Genomic DNA, 27,331 nt, shown 5'->3' with positions numbered 1-27,331 from the left:
GAGACCTTTAAGGAGATAAAGATCAATTTATGTGGTATAACGTATAACACAAATTTAGTCTATCCATACAAAAGCACGCTTTGTCTATAACCCTTTTTTTATAAGCAACATCATACTCCGCTTAGTCCTCGGAAGTCCTTCTTGAAAAACAAGTTTCTTGATGAAAATCAACGTAAACCACTCCGCCACGTCAAGGGGGAAAATAAATATAAATATTAGAGACATCAGACAATTAAAAAATAATATTATATTGTAACATGTATAGTAATTTTAACATTATTTATATAAAAAAATAGTGTTTTTTTAATTCCCAAACTGAGCTTTTTAAAAATTTTTGTTAGTTTTCAAATTAAGATTAAGTCGTTAACGTGAAAGTCAGAAATTAAAAAGGTACGACTTCTAAACTTGTCCTATATCAAAGTAAAAAAGGGTTCAAACTTACAAGACCCTTTATCTCTACGAATGGTCGCTAAGTATACGTTTGTATTATCAGTTTGAAACAAAAATGTTCCTGGGTCTTTGACCATATATACTCATACATGAAGGTTATCATATCATATTGCAAATAAATTTGAAGAGACATTTTACGCACAATAATCACCGGATATCTCAACAACATTGCAAACAATAATACAAGTACTTTTCTTGAACCGGCTGTAAACCGATAAAATCATTACACACTTGGCATCGCTTCGGCCGCTAAAAAGTCTATTTTAATTAAAAAAAAAAAATTGAACCACATTTATTAATATAATACATATACTAACTTAAGATTCATAAATAAAACACTACACTTCAACTGATACACACTTCAAAATCATAAATAAAAACTTTATCAAAAGACTTCAGTTACTTCTCTCAGAAACTTAACGTAGGATTTCTTATCAAATTTCTTAACTCAATTTTTATAGCGAAATAGCAAAAATTATAAGGTGTATAGATATAAACAATCACTTTAAACTGTGATAACATTAAGAACGCTTTTTGGCTTTACTTCCAGTAAAACGAACCCTTTCTATCCGTTCGGACGACGCGCGGTTTTTTGTCGACCTGCTCCTTTGGTACAAAAATAAATATCGAAAAAAAGTTTTGTTTTTATTTAATAAAATTTTAAATAAAATATTACATAATTATTTGAGTATATTTTATATTCATTTATTGAGTGATAGTGCTTTTAATTTATATTTTCTTGTATCAATTGAAATATGAAGAGCAAATCTAGTTTGTGGTTGTTATTGTTATTGTTTTCAGCAACAACACAATTCGCCAACAGTACGATTGACAAAAATGGTAAATATATTTTAACTTTATCATTTGGTCATGAATAAAGCCATTGTTTTCCTATATCAACTTGATTTTTATCAAATTATTTACTCTGATCGGGCAATAAAACAAAAATATGCATTATTCATTGTTATTTTTTTATTGGGGAAATACCGTAACAATGACAGGTTGATGTTGATGAAATAAAACCATTTCCAAATGTATTTCTTTTAAATTTTATTTCTGAAACGTAATTTTGTACTTTTAAAAAGAAACAATAAATATGTACCTACATAATATTGAAGAGGCAAAATTGTGCAAGGATTCGGATTGTTGCCATATGCCTTTAAATAGGAATTTTATTTTTTAGACAGAAAGTGAAAATAAGAAAAACATATTTTTACCACGCTACGATACAGAACATAGCAAAAAGTAAATAACGCTCTGAAAACTTATCCTTACTGGATTTCACCCTACCCAAATTATCTACTAAAGAAGTTGTGGAATAACTTATCAAATGTGTTTTCCGCATAGAAAATATGAATACAATTAAACCACTATGGTGAATCTATAAATAGAGGGATTCAGAGTTATTGCAAACTGAAGAAGACCAAATTTTACACCGGACAGACCAACTGTCATTTGCCCGGATAGCCGAATCATTTTCAAGCTCTTATTATCTTGTGTTTCTTACTGTTTGCCGGATAGAAACATTCAAATTGGCTAATATGTCCGTCCGAAATCTATGGTGGTGTTCACACCATCAAAATTGGGCCCGATCAGGCCAAATAAGAGCTGCTCTGTCCGGTAAATTTGTCAATGTGAACCCCCCTAATGCAACATAGAACCAGGCGTGATAGTAATTATGGTGTTCACACCATCAAAATTGGGCCCGATCAGGCAACATAGAACCAAGCGTGATAGTTAAGGAGTTCACCAATTTAAGTATATCAACTCTTTCACCTTTGTGAAAATTCAACCGCACCATACTTTGAAGACTAATTGCACTAATAAACACAAGTTCTGAGAGTAACTAGTGAAGTGCATACATACATAGATATATCGAAAGAAAAATTCTTTTAACAAAAGTTCGCAAAGAAGACCAAAGAAGACCAAACCTTAACTTTAATACCAACCGATAAAAAGATATCAGAGCAATTAGTCTAGCAGTCTGAAGGCATCGCAAACACGCTCGCAAACTAGGGGAAAAGTGCAGTGACTCTGATCGTAGAGATGCTTCTTGGATTGGGGCCTGTACAAATATAATACAAAATCATTTGGTCATGAAAGCGAAATCACACTAAAAGAATTATTGCGGTGATGTTTATTCATGTATGTTGATTCAAAATAAGTTAAAAAAAAATAGATAAAAAAGAACTTCTTTAAATTGTTTAAAATATACTAACTGCAAATCATTTATACTTACGGTGACCATCCGTCCCAGTTTACCCGGGACTGCCCCGTATTTCTACAGCTTGTCCCGGGTTCTTATTAAAGAAACCCGGGACGTATAAGTGTCCCGTGTTTTGTAATTTGTCCCGTGATTGTCCCGTATTTGCACATTCTCTAATTTTGTATTCAATATTTTAAATACTTTGTACGGAAAACAAGAAAACAGTGGTTGTAAATTAAAATTTTTCTAATTTTTCGGATAAAGCATTAAGCCTAGTACGCTGCTGAAGCAAAACGAAAATTTTTCTAAGTCTCCAAAGTCAAAAAACTTTTGCTGCAAGAAAATTGCCTGGACAAATAAATGGAAGTGACAAACGATTGAAACTCTCCATATATTCTGGCACAGGTAAGAATTTCGTTACCTAAGCTGCGTATTGTGCAACGAAAAGCACAATTTTCGTTTACGATTTCGTTGTGCTGGTTTTGTAAGAGAATTTTTGTTTCGCCTCTAGACTAGGCTTTCGTTTTTTTTAATGTTCGTCAATTATTTAGTTCCAGCTTCGGTTTGTCATGTTGCCACACCAGGTAAAATGTTTTCGAGTAAAGAACAACATATAGAAGAGTAAAGAGCCCAGATAAGTTTCAAAACTTTTAAGGACATGTTAAAAGTTGTGTTAAAGATCATACAATTTCAAAATCATTTAAAATAAAATTAAAATCTTAAAAAACAGCTCTCCCAATTTTTATTAAAAAATATGTTTTTAGAAGTTATTAACAGACATTATTATAAAACAACAAAAACGGTACCATAAAATCGTTTAGGAAATCTTGATATCAAAATTAGGAAAAATTGTGAAAACTCATTTAAAAATTAAATTTTTTTTTTGAAAAATCAATATTTTCAAAACGATCCAACGAATTTTTTATCTGTCCCGGGTTTTGCTTTCAGAAATATGGTCACCGTATTATACTATACCAATTTTTTAAACACCACAGACTCTTTCAGCTATCAATAAAAACGACAGACTGAAATTTCATTCATAATTATTGTTATTCAGAAACAACAATCGTTAGTTTGCACGTCATAACGGTTAAAGAGCGTCATTCACAATTTCACATGCCGCAAGAGAAATAGCGTAAGACGTCCCTGGACATCATAGAGGCTTTGCAGATTTTGTCAAAAAAAAAAATGCTTTTTGGGCGATTTTCTGTACGACTCCCACTCTTGAAACGGGAAATGAAGATGCTTTTCATACAGCAAGGCTATCAAAGCTTGGTTGAGAAATTCCGATAAGCTTTCACTTCAAAAATATCATCTTCAATAAAATTAAACACGACCAACTAAGTTTGCATTGTTAAATTCCTTTTATATTATCTGAAGGCGAATATAACAGGTGGATCCTTTGTTTGAAGTAAAATGGGTGAGTTGGGGTCCCTATAGAAATCATACAATCCTTAGAAAAGAAAAAGAATTAAACTTTCTCAAATTCATCTAAAATTAATGTTTCCAAAATTTCTTGTTCCTGTGTTTGGTGCTGTTAAGATGTCGATGTCAAGGCGGTCTTCACCACGCAACTGGTTCATACTAAGTGATCCACCAATGGGGTTCGCCGAGTTTAGACTAGAAAGCGGTATTGGATTACTGTACATATATCATGGAAAGCATCTTCATCTTTGTGTTGCCATTATTTTAATATAATAGATAATTTCTGTAAATTGTTCAACTTTGTGAACCTTTGTGAGTGGTTGACGCAGAACCGCGGTAGAGCCTTTCTGTCAGAAGAAAAAGATAGTAAAAGATGACTAATTTTTCCCGCCACTTCATCCACCCTTGACCCTATGCCGCGCCGCCTACGCGACGATTGAAATCGTAAGCACAACACTAGCTTCTCGATTGATCATAGATCCTAGATATCTTAACTTTTCACACTTGGGAAAGCTCTTCTCCTTTCAAATAAATGTCAGTGATGCGTGGATCAGAAAATGAGGAGAATAAGTAGGTATTTTGTCTTTTTCGCGTTGATGCATACGGTACACACTTTCTTCAAGACCATCGACCCATACGTCAAGCTCTCTTTGCAGGGATTTAGGATGTTCACTCATGATAGCTTCATGGTCAGCAAAGAATAACTGATGAAATTTTGAATCCGTCACTTTCAAGCTGTTAATCAAGTTCTTCAAGAACGACTATAGGACTCAAAATACTGTGAATTAAGATTCTTCAGTGTCTGCAGCTGGACATCTTATGTTAATAACCATTCCAGCATACATTCCCATAATTGCAATTATTATTATCCCCACTAAGGTTTTTGGTCTCCTTGTGACCTTTGGCCAAAATGTGTGATCTACATAGTACATGAATGTAAAAGTTTCCGTTGCTTCTTTTTATCTTATTAAACATCGGCCTTGCCATATAAAACAAAACCACCTCCATAATAAAAATAAATCTTGAGTCAACTACATACATATATGTAGATAATTTTGATATAATTTTCTTCTGTCAGCATGCCGACGACGACGGACGGCTAAGTTTACGAGATTTATTTTGTATTTAAAGTATATTTGTTTGGCAAATAAATATAATTAAATTTTACTAGTGTCGTAAAAGTTATTAGTTTGAGGAAAGTAGATATGAATGTTAATGAAGGTATTTTCATCACTAGGCGATTGATGAGAAGAAGACATTTTTGAATTGATATAAAATTTGTTTTATAGCATAAAATAAAAGGAATTTCTTTTGAAATCGTATTTCTTAACTCATTCATTTGTAATTTAATTCAAACGAAATTTTTTTTTTTCTTGGATAAATTGGATATTATAATAATTCATAAATGTTTGATACCAATGCGATAGTTACAGAACAGAGGTACAGATTAATAAATTTAATATATGGGTGTTTCGATTGTAACGGATGTAACACACAGTTACTTCATTTTGTGTTCCTTTTTTGTAACTATGTGCCTACCAACTAAGGCAGGGATGGCGAACCAATGACACGCGTGCCATTGGTGGCACGGCACGGCACGCCACCAATTAAGTAATTCAATTGCCATTTAAGCGACATTCAACGATTTTTCCAGTAAATTTTTTCTTGAGATTTTGTAAAACGTTCTGAAGAACGGATTGAATTCACATGAAAAACCAGACGAAGTAAAATTAACTGAACATTTTTTTATCGGTAGGTAATTAGGTTTTCACAAGTTAAAGAATTATCGGAAATGCTAGGTCTACTATGGACTTTGATACGACATCCTATGATAAACTTAACATGTCTAAATTTTACTGGTAGGCAATTGAAGAAATTGAAATGTAGCTGAACAAATTTGTCCGATACCGACTCAAAAATTAGTCGAAACGAGGAAAGAGTTTTAATCAATCAATACTAATCTGTTATTTTCAAATTTAAATTAATAGGTGTGTTTATGAATAAAACGCTGCGCAGTTTAAAATTAATTATTTTTGCTTCTAGTGGTCACACAAAAAACTAGATCAAAACTGTTTGGCACGGCGAAGGCACCTCAAATAAATATTCTTTTATTAAATGGCACGAGGCTCCAAAAAGGTTCGCCATCCCTGTACTAAGGTATTCAATAGCTTTTTTTGTTTTTTTTTTTTAACATCTCGCTTAAAACAGTAAACACAAATATTTCATTAAAAATTAAAAGATAATACAATATTTAAGCTGTTTTCGTAAATTTTTTTTATTTGCAAAACTATTTTTTCAGTACATTTTATAGGCTCTCCATTAATTCTCTTATAAAACGACATCAAAACAATTCAAGAAATTATATGTTTTTTATGATTGTTTTTTTTTTTTTAATTCCCTGCTTAGTATTTTATGTTTCAATTACATCTACATATAAACAAATCTCATGTAAAAAAGAATCTCAAGGTCAACATTTTTTTATGTACATTAGTAATCAAAACATAGCAACTGCAAATGAAATGGGTATAAATAAAACCATTGAGTTGATTGTATCTTATCTAATCTTACCCATTCTTAAATTAATTATCAAATTTCGCAAAAATGTGTGCAATAAAATAATCTAATCAAAATTTGAATTTCAATCTTAACTTATTAGATACAAATAAAAAATGTGTTTTAAGAAATTCACCGGAACGTGGCTACAACATTTTTATATCGTTTGGCCAAAGACAAATGCAAGATAACACTTGTTCCGATACCTACTTAAACTAGTTTTTCTTAGTATTTTCGACGATTTCAACTTATTATCTTTATGCAGCCAGTTAGCCCTCGTTGAAAACTGCAACATCATTCAATATTGCTTAAAAATCCTAATTGAAAGATATTTTTCAAACGACTACACTGGTCAGATCTAAAAGCGTCCCAGTATTTCTTCATCGCTTCACAGGAATCTACAATATATGTTGGGAAAATCTGATTGGCTTCAACAACATTTCCATTCCAATATTTAGAAGTGACTGCTTAAATCAATATCAAATTTGCCATGCATTTTGATTCCTAAATTTAGTAACAAATGAAACGGTCATGCCAAATTCTATAACTATACACTATACCATTCTTTGAAATTTGGTACTGGTCTCATAAAATTTGTTTAAAGCACACTTTGTTTTCGTAAAATGGATATGCACCAAGTTATTTATTTGAAATTCACTTTTGTGCAGTTTAAATTAAAATTGCGTTAAAATTTACAGTTTTCTTAACAGTCAGTGCCACTTCGAAAACTTGCTTAAAAATCCTAATTGAAAGATATTTTTCAAACGACTACACTGGTCAGATCTAAAAGCGTCCCAGTATTTCTTCATCGCTTCACAGGAATCTACAATATATGTTGGGAAAATCTGATTGGCTTCAACAACATTTCCATTCCAATATTTAGAAGTGACTGCTTAAATCAATATCAAATTTGCCATGCATTTTGATTCCTAAATTTAGTAACAAATGAAACGGTCATGCCAAATTCTATAACTATACACTATACCATTCTTTGAAATTTGGTACTGGTCTCATAAAATTTGTTTAAAGCACACTTTGTTTTCGTAAAATGGATATGCACCAAGTTATTTATTTGAAATTCACTTTTGTGCAGTTTAAATTAAAATTGCGTTAAAATTTACAGTTTTCTTAACAGTCAGTGCCACTTCGAAAACTTAGGGTTCAAATTTAGCCTGTTCAGGGTTAAAATTTCCATTGATTTTCTAGGGAATAATGGTTCCCGGGATAATGGTAATGCATCCCTTCATCATTGTAAAAAGATGTTTAGCTTCACATTGTCATTACATTGCATTTCTTTTTGAGATTTTCGTTTGCTTCTGTTTTATTATTTGTTGTTACAATTTTTGATAATCTACATGAATATTTTCCCTCTGCGACTTCGAAAGCATTTCTTTGGCCTGGTGGAGATCGACGAAAAATTTCGTTTCGCATCAGCAGCGTACTAAGCAACATTAAGCCCTCACAATATCTGCGTCATATAACACAGAGTACATATAATACCAACAAATATTAAAAGACTCTGGTCGCCGAAGACCAGCGTTGCCAACCCGTTCAGTCAAAATTATGCCTCACTTGAAAAAAAATTATGCCTTTTCAAATAAATTATGCCTCAATTTAAATTTCTTAGTTTATGCTTAAAAATTATATACAAAAAGTACACAAGTACACAAAACGAAATGTTTATTTAATCAATTTATACATTAAGGGCCAATTTTTCAATAGTCAGATAAACCTCAGATAGAGATTATTCCTAGGAATAAAATTTTTTATATTGAAATTTATTCTTCTGATAGTCTAACTGACGATTGAAAAGGCAACTTATTTGTCACGTAACGGAAACTTTTTTTCTTCGAAAGGAATATTTCAAGACGTTGCTTCATATAATTGGAAGAAATTAGCGGCCAATTTTTTTCACCAATAAAAAATATTAGCCTATTTGCAAGCGTTTAGACCTTTTTACAGCAACAAAACTTTTCTAGTAAAAGTGATTAGTGTGAACAAAATTCTTCGAAAAATTAAACACTACCAAGAGATGGTAAAAACAAATTCTGTATATAAAATTTCGAACAACCTTTATTTAAAAGATATAGAAAATATAAGTTTTTAGTCTTTTTATCAAAATATTTAAAAAATTATAAGAAAGTTTTAAAATATAAATCAAGAGTAGAAAGGAAAAAATTATAATTTTTGGCAAAAAATAAGCCTCAATGCCTTAGCTAGTAAAATTATGCCTAAAAGGCATAATTATGCCTCAGTTGGCATCGCTGCCGAAGACCTACATTTTAGCAGTGGGCACCGCCCAACTACTATACTTCCGATAAGTACGGTAGTTTAGGAGGTGCCCACTGCGCCGTAGCATTTATCTTAGATTTATCAAATCCTTTTTATAAACGTGTATCGAAAAACTCATATTTATCGATATTTTATTGTATCTACTTCAAAATTGTTCACAAATAAGTATACATACGGAAGAATATTTAATAAATTTATGGTCTAGACGAAAACAGTCAAATAAACACTAAATAACAATATGGAATTCTGATAAAAAACCAACAAAGATATGTAGAATGTAGATACTTAACAAGTTTTTATTAATTTGTATTAATCAGAATTTGTGATATATTCTAACTTTCAGTGATTAATATACCTTCTTTTAAATACAATTTTTAGTTGTTTTTCTTGAATTTGTGTACCTATGTAGGTATGTATTATTATATTTTATATTATTTGCCGTTTTGGTAGAATTCTACCAAATTTGGTAGATTTTAATTCCTGTGGTAGGTTGGGAGATTTAAGTTCAGATTGGTGGTTTTTATTCTTTCGAATTCAAACTACTGAAAATGTTTACATATCTAGCTGAAATCTTCTTTTCAAATAAAATTATAATAAGAGCAGATTTTCCATTATATAATGCCGTTTTTTCACGAGTCGACTAGGATTTTTTCTTTGGCGATTGTCACTTTAGTCACCTGCGGCTATGCTCACACGAGTCGAAAAGCTTCGCCGCACGGCAAAAATCGACTTGTGAAAAGTCGGCATTAAATGACAAAAACATCAAATTATAATGATATAAAATTGAACTTTGGTAGATTTTTCTTTGAGTTGGTAGATTTTCGAAAATTTTCTAGGAGAATGGCAACCGTGACTGTCGCGAAGAGCTTAGGGTTCTTGGTATGCAGCATAATGTAAGACTCTGCTGGGTTCCCGGCCACAGTGATGTGTTCGGCAACGAAAAAGCGGACGAGCTTGCAAGGGAAGGCTCAGTACTTGATCCTTCTCTCATAGACCATAACATCAGAATCCCACAATGTGAAATGAAACGAAATATCGTCAAACATATTTTTCAAAAAACCAATGAAATATGGAACCTCCTAGATACCTGCGGTCACACCAGGAAACTTTGGCCGAATTACGACGAGAAAAAATCGAATTAGATCCTACTACTCAGTAAACCTTCCTTAAGATCCCCTCCCTTATAGGTGTCTTAACGGGACATAACCTACTGGGCTACCATAAAAAGAAAATAGGACTTAGCACAGATGACCTATGTAGAGGCTGCGGCAATGAGGACGAACAGGAAGACACCACTCACTTCCTCTGTCACTGTCCAGCTCTTTGCCGCACTAGAAAAACATTTTTAGGGAACTACTTCTCTAATGAATTAGAAGAACTATCAGAACTGTCAGGCAACAGCCTACTGAACTTTGTCAAGTCTACCAAATGGCTCGACAAACCATAGGATTCATAGGATTACACTTTTTTAATGAGGTTAAAACACTTCAGGGTATCACAAGGGATCTACATTGATCTAAGTGTGACGATAACAACATCAACTCTCAGCCCATTTAACCTAACCTAACCTAATCGTGACTGTTTTCAGTAGGTATTCCTGAGATGTATTTAATTTACTTTTCTTTATATAAGAGAAACTGTTCTCTTTAGCTTAATTATGTATATTTTTAGCCTAAAAAAAATAACAAAATCAATTTTTGTATCAAACTTCGAAGTATGAACAAATTTAAAAATGAACGAAATTAAAAAATAAATATATTACCTCCATTTCGTTGGTACCTACTCAAGGTCCTATTTTAATTTTTGGATCGTTTGCCTCATATGAAAGTTTAAAATTTAAGCCTTTTTAACTCAAAATAAAACCTAGTCAAAAATACTAAACACACGAAAGGTGTTGAAAAGACTTTATATAAACTTAAACAGAATTGAGGTTTTTTTTTGTTAATCGTTACTATCGTTAATCGTTACTATCATTAATCGCTACTAGTTAGACTATTGCTCAGAGCGTTAATTTAAAAAAAAAATGTTTGTTTATTCAGCAACAAAAGCAAGTTTCTACCAATCATTTTTTTTAACTTTTGGTTAATAACTAACCTATCCAATTTAAATTTTCACAAACCATATAATCAGTTTATCCATTAGGAATTACCCGACTTATAGTATATATGTATACATACCTACAATATATCTTAGGGCTTAAACTATATTTCACAGGTACTTATTATTATCCCCCATTACTCATAATATTAAGATTTTTCTAAGACAAATTAAAAACTCGTTTATGTACAATGTACACAAATCAATCAATATCATACTCAACTCAGAAAAAAAGATAATTTTAAAGTAAATACCTATCAATTTTTCCCAGGTGAGTAATCGCAAAGTTAATGTTTAAATATTTAGATAAACTCATTCGATTATAAATCATCAGTATCACTCAAGTCTATGTTAGTTGATAGTGTTTATGCTACCACAAACTTAATCTCACCAATGACGTCTAGTCTAGATAAGCATTTTCTTCGGAATTTCTTTGCAAAAACATTTAATAAAATTTAATTAATTTGCAAAGGAATAAATCCATAAAAATAGTTTTTCTGAACACCATTTTGCATAGCACCAAAAAATCGTTGTTAAATACCTACAAAACGATAATAGATAGTAACTCAATTTTTGTTTATCTAACGGATGATATTGCTTTTATTGTGTAAAAATGATACGATATTGATAGACGTATATACGTGTTGTCATAATTATAAAGGTAATTATTCTGGTATTTTATTAAAACAATCAGCGTAGGTATTCTTATGAATTTATTGTTTACAATCATAAAAATCAAGTTTTCAAGAGTTCTAAGAATTTATCATTTTTTCAATGAATTGGCTAAACAAGAAAACAAAAAAACATTTAAGAAAGAAATCTTTTAAATACTCAGGTAATTTTTTTGTTTTGCAGCATTTTGACTTTTGTTTTTTTTTTTTAAATAGAAGATATTATGTAGAAAAATTCTGTATTTTGGTATTTTTGGAACTGCATAGCCCTGTTTGAAAAAAATATTGCAACTCTGCTTTAAATTTTGTGAAAAATAGACAATTAAAACTGTGGTAATCATTCCCACGAAATAGAAATTATAAGTAAACATTTTCTATATTTTATTTGTAAGTTATATACCTACAAAAGCATGTTATCAATTCAATGAATTTTTAACTGGTTTATTAATAAGCTATATATGTATGTATTGTATATGTTATTTATTCTTGATTTATAAGAAATAACAATAACAGAAAAAATACAACTATAAAATTTACATACAGCAATTACATGCCATTTTTCTGTGATTTGGTTAAAAATTATATTTAAATCATTATAGTTTTACTGAAGAGCTTTTGCATAATTTACAATTTACAATTTAAATACAACAAATTTCATAGTAATTTTTACTTTCAGTATACTACGTAGTACGTAGTAGTTACTACATGCCAAGTGTAAAAAATAATAAAATTTTGAAGATAACCCTGAGCCATGGGGTAGTTGCATATTTGGCCAATTGAAGAAATTCTGCATAAATCTCGTCTGGCGCAAGTGACTTATAAAGTTTGAACGAGTATAGTATTGTCCACATAATCTTCTACTCTGTGTGTTCTGTGTTCTGATAATAAAACTTCTAAAGAGTCTCGTTATGAATAACCTGTTAAATTACAACAACAATTATTATAAATCAAAATGTTAAGGAGCGAGTAAAATGTTCTAGGAACCTCTAATAACCGACTCTAGCAACACTTAAAGCCGCAAAAATCAATGCATTCTTTTGTGGCGGTAACTGTCAGATATACATACTTTAAAATGAATAGCTTACTAGTGTCTTCATTTAAATTAAATTCAGACCTACATATTTGTTCTTGGAAAATATATTTTTTGTACATAGCTTTACATAATTTAAAAGTATTTCGCAGTTGAAATTAAAAGTTTTCAATGTTAATAATGAATGAAATAGACTTGATACATTTTATTATTACTGAACATTATTATTCGGAACGACTCTAACTGGAAAAAAATACAAATTTTTGTTAAAAAAAATTGCACGTGTCACTGGATCGCCATTTCAAAAACTAATTATAGTTACATAAAATAAAAAATAATTCCGATATAACATCAACAAGTAAATTAGATGTACTTACGTCAAAATTTTTGTCTAAGCAAAAAAAAAACTAGACAATTAAGTTGACACTTAATTTGGTCAACAAACATTATAGGTTCATAAGTAATTTTTAACGACTTGTTTTTGTCTTATTTTGAAAATATTTTAGTCTGTCAGGAAATAATGATAATTGTATGACTAAAATATCTCGAAACAAAGAAAACAAAATAGATATTGTACTGAAGTCTTTATAAACTTTGTTCATCATATTAACCACAAACCACATCACTAGAAAGTCAAAGAAATCATATAATTTTATTTAAAACTTGAAAAGCTAAGATAATAATAATACCTAGATCGAACATTCAGTAGAATGCTGTGACGAATAGCAGGTACTTTCCTAATGATTTTAATTTGAGCACTTTAGTTGTTCATAACAGATTCAACTTCAGGTGAAAAACTTTACTTGCATCCAACATTAGAATAGAAACTGAAGTGCGCCGAGGCAATGCAATGCAGTGCATATGTTAATGTTAAGACAAATTTTAGCGTTGCGTCAGGGAAATCACAGGTAAGACAACCTCAAATTTACTTATGTTTTAATAAATACATATGTTTATTTATTAAGCTTAAAGACTGCAAGTTCAAGTGAAACTGAAATACGAGTTATTCGAAAAAACCTCAGAATAAATTTAACTTCGCTAAGTTTGTGGGTGGAAGGTAGATATATTGCTTAATTGCTAACTTAATATTGTAGGTTTAAGTCCTCTCTAGTGGGGGAGTACTTGACCACATAAAATCCGTAGTTGTTTCATTTTGTAAGTCACTATCAGATTAAAGCCGAAGAGCGGTCATATAAACTACCGTCTTGCGAATGAACGTCTATTTTCTATAAGCGCTCTTGGGCTATGATGTGATAGCGTAAAAAAGAATAAATAATTATTTATGTATATTACGAAAAAGATTGTTGTATTTTGGACTTAACATATATAAATCAAAATTTACAAAAATAATGTCGTGATTTATGAAAACACACCACATACAAAACAACCACAAAAATTCTTGCCTACCTTTCTATTCCTTTTAAGAGTATATAGAGTTATATAGAGTTAAAATAAAACATGTAAATAAAAAAAAAGTTACACATACACCATAGTGACCCTCTAGGTGAATTGCACAAATATAATAGAACCAACTTAATCACCGACTATAACTCAAACAAGTTTGACTTTTTGTACCATTAACTAAGGGGAAAGTAATAGCTTATATTGAAATGCATTATTGAACATTTTTATTTAAGTTCTTAAGTGAGTTGGCGATAAGAAAAGTAACAACATGAAGGAAATAAGTTATAGAATATTTCTACTAAAAAGGATCCTTCAATTTGACTAAGACTTTTCTTAAAATACAATTTTTCCATTTCATCGATCATTGATCAGTGATTTCCTTTGATTTTATTGAACGAATTCTTCTTTTCTTACCGTAAAAGAAAATTAGGAGCGATAACCTAGCCCATCGACGTAATAAATTCTACTATCGAATATTTTTAGCTATTAGTTTCCGTCAGATTAAGCCTTAAACTTTGTACGTCAGAAAATCTTGTCCAAAAGATGTTTAGTGTGTCAAGGAGAAGTTGTTACGACGAGTAAATCACAATGCCATTACATTGTAGATTGTACGAGTGCAGTTAACAACAAAATGATGCTACGGCTGTTTTACTTCTACGGCGTAACTATGTTGTAGTGATGGGCAACGTCAACCTTTTTTATTTTAATGCCTGATCGCAAGTATAAACACTTACCTTATATAAATAGTATAAATTATTTATATACTCGTACAACTTTTCTATTTTCATATTTATTCAATATACCAATCACTTCAAGTTCTTTTTTTTACTACTATTCAAAAAACCAGATGGTTTGGAGCACGTGCTAATTGTTCTTATTTGTTAATCTGGCACGATTATTCTCAATTACACAGCAATAAACAATTAAATTTCTACTTAAAACCAAATGCATTAACTTCACCACAATAAACACAACAATCAGAAGAAACAAGTCTACACCTTATTCGACACTCTTTCAATACCATATTTCATCTGAACGTTGGACTATGACGTTTCCACCAAGTCCAATGACACCAGGAATTCCCTGTGTTTTTATTTTCTTACTAAAACACTTCTAACGTTATTTCTATGCAAAATTGAAAATTGTTTTCCATACTTGTTTTTGTCCGAAGTAAATTACCCATCATCGCACAAAAAAAGGTGATACTTATTAATAGTTTGTTGTCGCATAGAGGTAAGTTCGCTCAGAACTGGACAATCAATCTCATGTTCTATAGATAGATAGATACACAAAATATCGTTTATTAAAAAAGTATTCTCGACAACCGACAAGATGCTTTTGAATTAAATATTTATAAGAAAATTGGAATTTTTCTATTAACTACGTTATGGGGCATTACATTATTGTAAGAAAAAAATTTCCCCGGTAAGATGGGTAATTGCGGTCCAATATTAATTAAAATCAATATATACTAACGCTTAACTTGAACTTTTATCAGTTTATTTTGAAATTCGGTAAAGACAAAACGGTTGTAAAAATTTAAGATAACTTCTCCGAAGGAATCTTATTTTGCATTACATTTTATTTACAAACAAACCGCTTTTTGAATTGTGCGGTATTAAGTCAAATCAAATTCGTGAAATGGGTGAGAATTTGTTTAAGTATTTTCTTGTAAATGATCGGGGATATCAAAAAAAAAATATTTTTACTTTTCCCAATTTGTAAAAAATCTAATATTGAAAAAGACAAACAGCCAATCATCAAGTGATATATTTTTGAATGTTTATTTGCTTGTTTGGAAAAAAGTATTTTGAACCATTATAATTTAATAAACAAGTGTGTTAGGTATCTAAATGTTTAACCAAAATTGTTCAAGTCAAAATTTCCCAACTTAATATGGATCTACTTTCCGTAATAAACCAACAGCAATCCAAAACACTGCCTTTCATTATATGAAAAAAAAATAATAATAATTTTCAAAATACTCGGAAGCAAAAAATTTATATTTATGAGACTTTGTTAGTGATTTTAATATGTTACATTGTGTTTTTGTGGGAGGATTTCACCTAGACTGGTTATCGCCATGTATAATTAATTAATCTCATAAGAAAATCTTTTAATATCTATTCTTCTTGTTAATTTTTCAATACTAAAATGAAAAATTCGCGAATATAAGACATAACGTAGTTATGCCTAAATTAATCAACCTATGATATTTTTTAATTGGGAGTTACTTCGTCAAACTGTCGTTAGATTTTTCACCGTGATTTACTGTTAACATATAATTGTAATAATTTAAATATGTATATTAAACGATATAGAATAGATATGTATATCACACCGCAGCACTTCGCAGTTGACCGTCAAACCAAGTTCATCACAAATTCACTAGTATATTCATACCCGATTTTATTAAAATTAACACTACCAACAGGATTATGTGGCCTTTCATTCGATTTGGTTGAAACATTTTTTTTTATACATAACTGCAAATTAAAAAAAAATACAATTTAGGACCAATTTATTCAGTCTCCATAAATTTAAAGATGCAATTTAAAATGGGAAATTTTAAAATTCGTATGCGATTTGACAGATTTTCAATTTTTAATGGCAACTTTAAATTTAATGGATAGTGAATAAATTGGGCCTTAAAGAACATTCTATAACGTTATCCCGATTTTTTTGTATGTCTTGTTTCCTTTATTTAAATTTAAATATTTGTTTTTGTTTTTAGCAAATCCTGAAAATGTTCTTAGAGATGTCATAACATACATTGAAGGTCATTTCACCTTACAAGTTGTACCAAGAGAAAATGGAACTGCAAACGACTGCATTGATGACGATGGATCGCCATTGGATGAATTTCCTGAATTTTTCACAGGTAAGTTTTGGTAAATTCTAATAAAACAAAAATTTTCAAGCCCAAGATAAGCTGTGGAATCCTAATATTGAAATTTGGTATTCAATACTAGCTATGTTTAGCAAGCTAAAAATAATTTCAAGACTAAACCGAAATTTGAAATAAAATATAGAACTGAGTTTTATCATCATTTCTAACTTAATCATAAACCACTTAAACGATTTTAACGAAATTTTGGAGCTCAAAACAAATATTTTTGAAAGCTCTGTGGTGTTTTCTATATACTTTTACGTTATAAGACTGAAAACGACGTACATACAGACGTACTTAGTTCCGTTTAGGGAAGACCAGAACCAGAGAAGCCCAAAGGAGGTGGGAAACTTTCGTACGTTTTTTTTTCTTTTGTATTCGTGAATAAATGTGAAAAACACACATATTGTAGCCACGGTGTTTTCACGCATACTTAGCCAAAAATGTACGACTTTTCACGCATACTTAGCCAAAAGTGTCCGGTTTTTCACGCATACTTAACCAAAAGTGTACGACACAGCTTGTAGGCAAACCATTATGACGTCAGAAGTTTCCCATCTCCTTCTGTGTATCTCTGACCTGAACTTAGTAATTTAGACGATTACGAACTCATCTATTATTTTTTAAGTTCTACTACGCGCTTTTGGAACGCATTTCCCACTTCAGGTTTTCTCTGTAATTTGTATTCCATGTAGTTTTTAAATTCTAAGATATATTTTTCAAAAGTTGGCTTTTAAAAAAACAATTTTACACTATAGAGGTATTAATTTCTATTAAGTAGGTACATATACAAAATTATAAAAAGAAAAACGTTTTTAAGGGCCTTTGATAAGGTATTTAAGAATATTTTTTTAAAGCACATTGACTTGAAATAACGCAGGTGTCTTACTGTGATATGTGTATTAATGTTTTTCAATTAAAAAAAATATACAATCTGAAGTACATTTGAACATCATTATCAATTCAGTTAATTAACTCCATTGTGTATAAAAATAATTCATTCAAAAACCACTTGATAAAAATAAGATAAACTTCTACAGTTAATCGGTTAACTTTTGCAAAGCAAAAATAATTGTTGTCTCAAGTAGGCATATTGCTTCATAAAATAGAAAAATTGTGATAAAATTTACTTCAAATTTTTGCAACAAAGTCACTTCGCAGTTTTTTATGATATCTAGGTACTTTATTTTGAAGAAAATGAAGAAAATAATCTCTATGTTTCGGCGCCTGTTCTCAAAAACAATATGGTCCCTACTTCTTTAATGACCTGCGAAGAGCTTAAAAATGTTCGAACCAAAATAATTGATTGATAAATTGGGAGTCTTAAAATGGCATTGACACATAATTTTTTTAGATATCAGGAGAATGTCGAAGATTTTTCATCGCAATACCGCTGCATAAGTGTTTGCCAAATAGTTCGACAACTACAAATTTAATCAGCCCTACTCTGCATGAAAACTCTCGGGGAAATATGTTTAGGAGAAGGGCTGCCAATCGTAAAATGACCACAATATCGTTGTTTTTCCGTTTTAATTTGGTTCCCTTGAAAAAACCGAAAAGGGAGCAAAACTTAAAGAAGTTTTTTTGATTAGGAGCCTTTTCCCCGGGAGTTTTCATTCGGAATATAGCTGAATATATTAGCAATAAAGACTGTGATGTTACCAATTCGCACGTCTTTTATTTTTTTTTACTTTTAAGCTTTGATAAGAGTTCGAAATACTTTCTTATTGCTGTTTATGCCTTACGCTTCTAAAGTTGAGATTTTTTGTTTTCAAGTGATCGTAGACTTTTGAGCACTTGAGCTATTCATAAAAAAGGTTGTGTTGTGCAGAGGTGTTCAAGCATCAATTGAAACATTTTTTAAGTTTGCATTCACATCCTCGATTCTGTTGACGAGCTTCAAATCTGATAATTTTTCATTTTGGCAGAGTTTTCGACCTCGTTTGTTAAACGTAACATTATCAAGAATACAAAAAGTTAAAAAAAAATACGTTAATTTATCACTCTTTGGTGATTTTTTTTTTAGTCTTTGACATAAAACGACCCTTCACGATCTTGAAGCTAAAATTTCCAAAAAAAATTGAGCCTAAAAGTGTGTCTATAGACCGAATGATATCCAAGATATTGCTTTCCAAATATCATCAATTTTTTCGAATTTGAATTATTTTTTCATTATACGAGTTGTACACTGGTATCAAAGTAAGAAGGCTGTAGTCTTCAGTTGTAAGTTCAATCAAATTTCAGCTCCCAATTTTGTTCTGAGAATGGCTGAATAATAAACTATTTAACTCAAGTAAAGTTTTTTCTCCACTCAATAATTTAGGGCCGTGAACTTTGTCCTAATTTCGGTTTTTGCCTAAAAAAATATTTTTATTCGAAGCATTAATTAACTATTTTTAATTTTATTTTTATTTTCAGAGGACCAACTACGCCAGGGATGGATTGCAATACACATCTTTGCTGCTATCTATTTCTTTGTGCTACTAGCCATGGTTTGCAATGACTATTTCCTACCCACCGTAGAATGCATTTGCGATGATTTGCATTTATCAAAGGATGTCGCAGCAGCAACCTTTATGGCTACAGCAACATCAATGCCCGAGTTTTTTACAAATACTATAAGTACCTTGATCACTGAATCTGATATGGGTCTGGGAACAATTATTGGTTCGCTAATGTTCAACACTCTGGGTGTTGCGGGTTTAGCAGCACTTGCGATAAATAAGGTAATTTTATTTACGAAAAATATAGTATTTTATAATTTGATTGATAAATGTAACTTAATTCCATTCTGATTTACAAAAACTAAACTAAATTTTAACTTAATTATTACAGCCAATACAATTAGATTGGTGGCCAATTGCAAGAGATTGTTTCATCTACTTGTTCAATACAGCAGTTCTTCTTTGCATTGCGTGGGGTGGAAAAATAACATTCTTGGACACTTGCATCATGATGGTGTTCCTTATTCTTTATTTTATTCTGACTTTCAATAATAACACATTTATGAAATATATAAGAGGATTTGTTGAGGATAAACTAAATTGCTGCTTCTCAACACGTTATGGTATTTATTTCGAAATCTTTAATTCTTCTAATTTTCCGGAAATCCTTAACAGACATTTTTGTATTTGTGATTTTTTTTAGATCTAACTCTTGCTCCTGAACATAGTGCGAAAGCAAAACTTCCATTAAAAAAAGAAGACATCAATGGCAATGGAATTTTTGTTGTTAACACAATTGGAAATTCATCGGTTGCTTCAAATATCAACTTGACACATTCTAAGAGCTGTAAGCTAATATAAAATTGTAAATTTTTGTGAACAAATTATAATAATTGATATTTGTTTTTAAAGGGAACGAAGATGAGGTAACTATTGAAATGCCTGATAAATTATTTGAATTACCACGTGGCAAGTCGATTACAATGAAAGTTTGGTGGGCCTATTCTTGGCCAATCAGGGCACTTTTGTCATGCATTATTCCGAATCCAATTACACGGAAGAAGTGGTACCCTTTGACATTTATAATGTGCATAATTATTATTGGCTGCAATGCGTACTTGATAGTTTGGATGTTAACAGCATTGGGTAAGTTATACTTATTGTAGTCTTTTTCGCGGTTGCTTTGGTTTTGTTTGATTAGTTTATTCTGTTATTTATGATTACATAAAAACTTTAATAGTTTGATTTAAGTCTTGAAAAAAGAAAGTCACTGACATGTGACATTTTAAAAGGTTTCCAAGTCGAAAAATTAGCCTTATATTGAGAAAACGTTGACCCTTGTTCATCAAACAAACTTAACAATCGCCTTATTTGATTAACAATAAATTGTTTTCCTTGATAACTCTTTACCATTCACTATTTAAATATCTAATAAAATTGTTTAATTTCTTATTTTCAAGGTGTTACTCTGGGAGTTCCAGACATTATTATGGGTCTAACATTCCTTGCAGCTGGTTCAACTACTCCTGAAGCAGTATCCAGTTTGATTTCTGTGCGAAAAGGTATGAGTTACTTTTTATTCAACCAATAAAAACCACTCTAATAATATGTTCTTCTTTTTGATTTCGATAGGTGAAAGTGGTATTGGTGTATCAAATTCATTGGGCGCCAATTCATTAGCGATTCTATTATCACTCGGTGTGCCATGGTTCATCAAAAACTGTATTAATTATCACAAAACTGATGGCAGTAATGCTATTTATCTTACATCTCAAGGCATTGAATACACAATATTTATTCTAATGGCATCGACATTTAGTCTTTTCATAATATTGAGCTTTAGTGGATATCGACTTACAAAAAAGGCTGGAATTGCCTTATTCACAGTGTATACTATTTTCATAGCATTGCAAATATTAATCGAAATGAATGTTTTCTTCCCGAAACAATGTTAATAGTGTTTAAAAAATTTTCGATACATACATTTAAGACTGCTTACATTTAAGATCTTAGATTAAATTTTGCATTTAGATATAATATAAGACTTAAACGTTGATATTTGTTAATGAAAAGGTGCTGACATTTTTATGGATCAATTTTCAAGCATCAGTATTGTTTTTTTTTTTGTTTTGTAACATATTTACAAATTCAATTCATCTATCAATGTACATAAATATGATTGTATTTATTTTATTTAATGAAGAAAGGATTTTTGAATGCGGTTATAGGTTAACAAAAATTAAATTATTTATATTGTTTTCGTTTTTTACCCCAAAATAAAAAAAGTAAATAATTGCAAATGTCCTTATTCCTACTTTACATAAATAAAATGTGATTTCAATGTGCCTAACTACCAATTTGAAATACACAATTTTAAAATTTGAAAAGTGAATACATAATGTAATAATTACCTATTTATTACTAAAAAATTAGATAAAAAATTAGTATAATAAATTCCCGAGTTCATAATTATTAATTTTGGTGGACAACGAAAAATACAACTGACTATATAAACAAAAATCAGAATAACTTAAAAGACAAATTAAAACAAATAATGAAAAAAATGTTACCGAGCATTTATATTTATAAACTCGGTTTATACCTTATAAATCTACATAAGTTAACTGTAAAACCAAATATTGTTCTAAGTAATAAAAAAAAAACTTGAAATTATAAACAAAAAATTTGTTCCAGTTTTTATTTGGAAAATAGGTCTCAGGTTTCAAAAACCGACCTGAAAACAGAAGGAAAATGTTTGGACACAGTGGAACACAACATCGGTTCAAAGGTTTTTTTTTTTACTAAAAATTATAAACTATTCATTGATTTCAATTTCATTTCTGTAGTCTTTTTAAATTTAATACGCTCTTATCTCAAAATCTTGACGTCATAGTTTTTTTAATTTTTGACTTTGGATTAAGTTCAGAAAATTAAAATCTAAAAGAATTATTTATTTGCCGTTAATTAAATCAACTACTTTCAATAATAAAATTACAATCTATTCTACTTATGCACAAATACAGGTCACTATGGCGTATGTGTAACATTTATTTGCTATTCTATTGTAAAAATCTACAACTTTTCAAAAATCTTACAATTTGAGTTTTCGCAAGGCACACTAAGTTTTATATTTATTTTGTAAATTTCGAGAAATTTAATTGTATGAATTTAAATTAAAATAAAAAAATGTTTTACTATTCCCGTGATCCAGATAGAGTGTAAACCTGCTAACTCCATAAAAAAAAAGATTTCAAAAATTGTTGTTAATGCATACCATTTGCATTTACACATATCATAAAAAAAAGTAATAAATTAGAATTAAACCTTTTTTTCCTGGTGATATTATAGGCACATCGATTAACTTCCCTGGAAAAGGATAAAATTAGTTGAACTTTCATCGAAAAATATGTTTTCTTTTAATAATTCGGTATCGGCTTTATTTTCTGTTTGTCGCGATTTAACTATATTTAACATTAAAAAAGATATAAAATCTCCTTCGTCATATTTAACGAGTGGAAAAAATTAAGCGGTTCCTAACTAGTGCGAACTGGAAATTACTCTTCAGAGGTTGACTTGACAAATAATATTGCCTTGAGTGATGACAGTGAACAAGGATTTCGCTGGAGGGAATGCTTAAGATATTTCTCAAGTTGAGTGACGATTATAAATTCCATTTAAGTGACATGGACACGATTTTGCCACCTATGAGTTATAAACTAAAAAAACCTTCGAAAGATTTAAACTAATATTGCTACCCATATTTTCTGAACTCAAAAATCCTTGATTTCTAATTCTTGCTTTTTCGATAACATAGTTCTACAAATTCTAAGTGAAATTAAACTTAACGGGCAAACTATAATTAAATTTTTGAATTTTAGAAACGTTTGTCGTGTGCTTTGAATATTTCAAAGGCATTGGTATATTATCCTCGGTATACGGCAACATGACATTCTGCGAAATACTTCAGACATAAAACTTTGCAGTAATTTTTTTCTTTTATCCCCTCATTTTAATTGTAATGTAACCACATTTTTAAAATTTTTAAACGTTTGTTACTGTCGAATCTTCATATTAAATCGAGATGGAACTGATTTTGTGACATAATTCCATATAGGGAAGAAGTTACTTTATATAAAAAATTACAGGAACAAAATGTAAACAAATTATGCAAGTTTTGTTTACTTTTCTTTACTAATGGTGACACTTTATGTAAATGCTTAGAAAAGATTTCTTAAAAAAACAAAATAAATTTAGGAAGTATAATATACATATGTATGTATTGTAACGTTTTATTCCGGGTTCACAATAAAACTTATCTAATTTCCACTTATATTTCCGTTCAAATAAGAACACACTTTATTTCAACTCAATTTACTTTTATTATTCGCTCAAACAAATATCACTTTATTTACTACTAACAATTCGCAACACTTTATTTCACTTTGTACTGTACTCTTTCACTTTCAAGATTAAACTGTCCCGGTCGGTGTCCACGCTGCCCTTTTATACCTGAAATTCGGAATTCGAGAATGTCTTCGAAGGTTCTCGTCTTTGCTTCTCGAAGCTTCCTTTCCAAGAGGGGGCGCTTCATACTTCCAGTCCAGTGGGATATTTTGGGATATTCAGCAGTCGAGGGAATTTCTTTGGATGCGTTCAGAGGGTAGTTTCTTAATTACTAAAGGTCCGTTCACATTTCTACCTTTACTGTAGCAGGTAGTGTGTTCAGACTTTTATCTTAAAAGTAGTTCGGTAATTCATCGTTACATTGCCCCCCTCTTAGGATTGTTCGTCCCGAACAACTCCATTGCTTCTTTCGCCATTATAACGATGTAAACGGTCACAATGAACTACCTTTAATTTGCCTCTTACCCCTCTCTGTATACGGTAAACCACGTCGTTGATTCTGGTTATTACTGTGTAAGGGCCTTCCCAGTTTTGTTGTAGTTTCGGTGATAGTCCCTTTTGTCGGTGGGGATTGTAAAACCACACAAGTTCTCCTTCTTGAAACCCTGTTGCTGTCGCTCGCGCGTCATATCTTGTTTTCATCCTGTCACTAGACGCTTTTTTATTTGTCCTTGTCCGTTGGTGAATGTCAGCCAGTGTTTCTTTCAGGTTATCAACATACTCATCTATTTCCTGTGGCTCATTTGGAACACATCCGAATTTTATCTCACTTGGCAGCCGTATTGTAGAACCAAAAAGGACTTCCGATGGTGTATGTCCAGTGGAACTATGTGTTGCACTTCTATAAGCCATCAAGAATAATGGAATATGTCGATCCCAGTCTCGTTGATTATCGTTGACTACTTTTGACAGGTGTTCTTTAAGTGTCCTGTTAAATCGCTCAACCATCCCATCAGATTGTGGATGAAGCGGTGTTGTTCGCGTCTTCTTGATGCCAAGGAGTGAGCAAACCTCTTGAAAAATCTTAGATTCGAAGTTCCTTCCTTGGTCGGAATGAAGTTCCATGGGTACTCCGAACCTGCTCACCCAATGAAAGACAATTTTATCCACAACTGTTTTGGTTTCCTGGTTTGGGATGGCAAATGCCTCAGGCCACTTGCTGAAGTAATCCATCACTACGAGGATATACCGGTTTCCTTTGTTGGTTTCGGGAAAAGGACCTGCCACGTCTATTGCAATCCTCTCAAAAGGTGTGCCCACATTGTACTGATGCATCTTGCTTTGCATTTTTCTAGCTGGTCCTTTGCTAGCGGCACAAGTATCACATTTTCGGCACCACTTTTCAACGTCTTCTCTCATACGTAACCAGTAGAATTGCTGGCGTACCTTTTCCAGCGTCTTGTTGATGCCTAAATGGCCTCCAGAAGTTCCCTCGTACATCTCTCGGAGAACATCATTAACCTTTGACTGAGGTACGATTAGTTGCATTACATAAGATTTACCATCTGCGGATTCCCACTTACGCCTGAGTAACCCTTCTTGCACATGAAGTGAGTCCCATTGTGCCCAATATGCTTTGAGATTGGGGCTTCGGTCGGAGATGTCGGCCCATTCTGGTTTCTCTTCATGTTCCTTCCATGCAAGGATGGGTTCGATGTCCGAATCTTCCTGTTGGGCCATCCTGAGTTCTTCATTACTCCAGCCGCAAATGGGATCAGCTCTCGTTCTTCTTACAGCGACAACTACCTTTTCCTCTAGCCGTGTGCAATGCTTGCAGTCTTGCTTGCACGGGCGCCGAGATAATGCGTCTGCATTTGAATGTAGCTTTCCTCTTCGATGTTGAATCTGACATTGATACGTCTGGAGTATCTCGATCCATCTTGCTACTTGACCCTCTGGATTTTTGAAGTTCAAAAGCCAATTTAGTGCACCATGATCTGTGCGAAGAAGGAACTTCTGTCCATAGATGTACTTATGGAAGTGCTTTGTTGCCAATACCAGAGCTAGAAGTTCCCTTCTGGTCACGCAATAGTTTCTTTCTTGTTTCGAGAGTACCTTGCTGAAATAGGCAACGACCTTTTCTTCTCCGTCATGAACTTGCGATAAAACAGCACCAACTCCAACATTACTTGCATCTGCGTCAATGATGAATTGTTTGCCTGGAGTCGGATAGGCCAACACAGGAGCTTCACATAACCGTAGCTTCAGTTCCTGAAAGCTTTTCTCACACTCACCTGACCATTTAAAGGGTTTACCCTTCTCCGTAAGCTGGTGCAAGCTTTTGGCGATTCTCGCAAAATCCTTCACGAACCGTCGATAGTACGTTGCCAGACCGAGGAAACTCCGAAGTTGATGCTTGTCCTGAGGGGTTGGCCAATTCTTTACAGTGTCAACTTTTTCTGGATCAGTCATTACTCCTTGGGATGAGATGATATGCCCCAAATATTTAACCTCGGTCTTGAAAAGTGCACATTTCTTTGGATTTAACTTAAGTTGTGCTTCTCGTAGCCTCTGGAATGCAGCCTTTAGGTTTTCACAATGGTCATCAAATGTTTTCCCGTAAACGATGACATCATCCAAATAGACTAGGCAAGATTTCCAGGTTAGAGTATCGCTGATTCTTGGCAGTGGGTAGCTGTCTTTCTTCGTCACATCATGCAGCCTGCGGTAGTCGACACAAAATCGAGTGCTTCCATCTTTCTTTTTGACGAGAACTACCGGTGATGCCCAAGGGCTTTTGGAATTTTCGATCAGCCCATCTTTCTTCATTGTCGATATCATTTCTTCGACTTCACCTTGTTTGGCCAAGGGAAGACGTCTTGATGGTTGACGAATCGGCCTAGCATCTCCTGTATCGATTCGATGCTGCACCAGTTGTGTTCGGCCGTACTGCCCGCTGGGGGAAGAGAAGATATCAGCATATTCGTGAAGAAGCCTTCCCGCAACATTAAGCTGATGTTGACTCAAGTTGTCTGAATTGAAAATTTGTTTCTTTAGTTTCTCCGAGTTCATAGTCATCTGTGTATCCACCTCGTTGATCTTAGTTATTGCGGCCACAGATTCACATTGCCCAACAACTTCTCCTTTCTTAAGCTTGATTGGGTACGGTTTGATGTTAAGTATCCGTACAGGTACCATGTTGTTCTTTGGTGCCACAAGAGTCTTCCCGATGATGATGCTTTCGGAACTTTGCTCAACTTCTGGTTCAACCATGAGGTATCGATGGCTTCCAAAGTTCCCCTTTAACTTGGTCCACACAAAAACTTCTGAAGAAGGAGGCAGGCACATGTCTTCTTTGATGACAGTTCTAATTGATTTCGAGTTTTCAGTGCCATAGACCATTGGAATCTCTACATTTCTGTATTTCAGGACTTGATTACCGATATCCAAAATGATTCCATGCTCCTTCATGAAGTCGATTCCAATGATGCACTCGTCACATATATCTGCCACCAAAAACACATG

General features: G+C 32.0%; 1 protein-coding gene across 2 annotated transcripts; it reads left to right on the top strand.

Annotated features, from left to right (window-relative positions):
• The first annotated feature begins 917 nt into the window (after nt 1–917).
• On the top strand, nt 918–22,225 carry LOC129910359 (sodium/potassium/calcium exchanger 3). 2 transcript variants are annotated; one of them, XM_055987706.1, is made up of 8 exons: nt 918–1,290; nt 16,863–17,009; nt 19,437–19,744; nt 19,854–20,085; nt 20,166–20,309; nt 20,375–20,608; nt 20,923–21,024; nt 21,095–22,222. In XM_055987706.1, exons 1-8 carry the CDS (start codon nt 1,206–1,208, stop codon nt 21,415–21,417), a joined length of 1,575 nt encoding a protein of 524 aa, XP_055843681.1. In that variant the 5' UTR covers nt 918–1,205; the 3' UTR covers nt 21,418–22,222. The 2 variants fall into 2 exon arrangements, with proteins under 2 accessions (XP_055843681.1, XP_055843682.1); XM_055987707.1 differs by lacking the exon at nt 918–1,290 and adding an exon at nt 15,635–15,773 and having other exon boundaries at nt 21,095–22,225.
• The last annotated feature ends 5,106 nt before the right edge of the window (nt 22,226–27,331 follow it).

The sequence above is a fragment of the Episyrphus balteatus genome, chromosome 2 (genome assembly GCF_945859705.1).
Source record: "Episyrphus balteatus chromosome 2, idEpiBalt1.1, whole genome shotgun sequence".
NCBI classification, from domain to species: Eukaryota; Metazoa; Arthropoda; class Insecta; order Diptera; family Syrphidae; genus Episyrphus; species Episyrphus balteatus.
The sequence above is the reverse complement of the archived record's forward strand: the minus strand, read 5'-3'. Positions and strand labels throughout refer to the sequence as shown.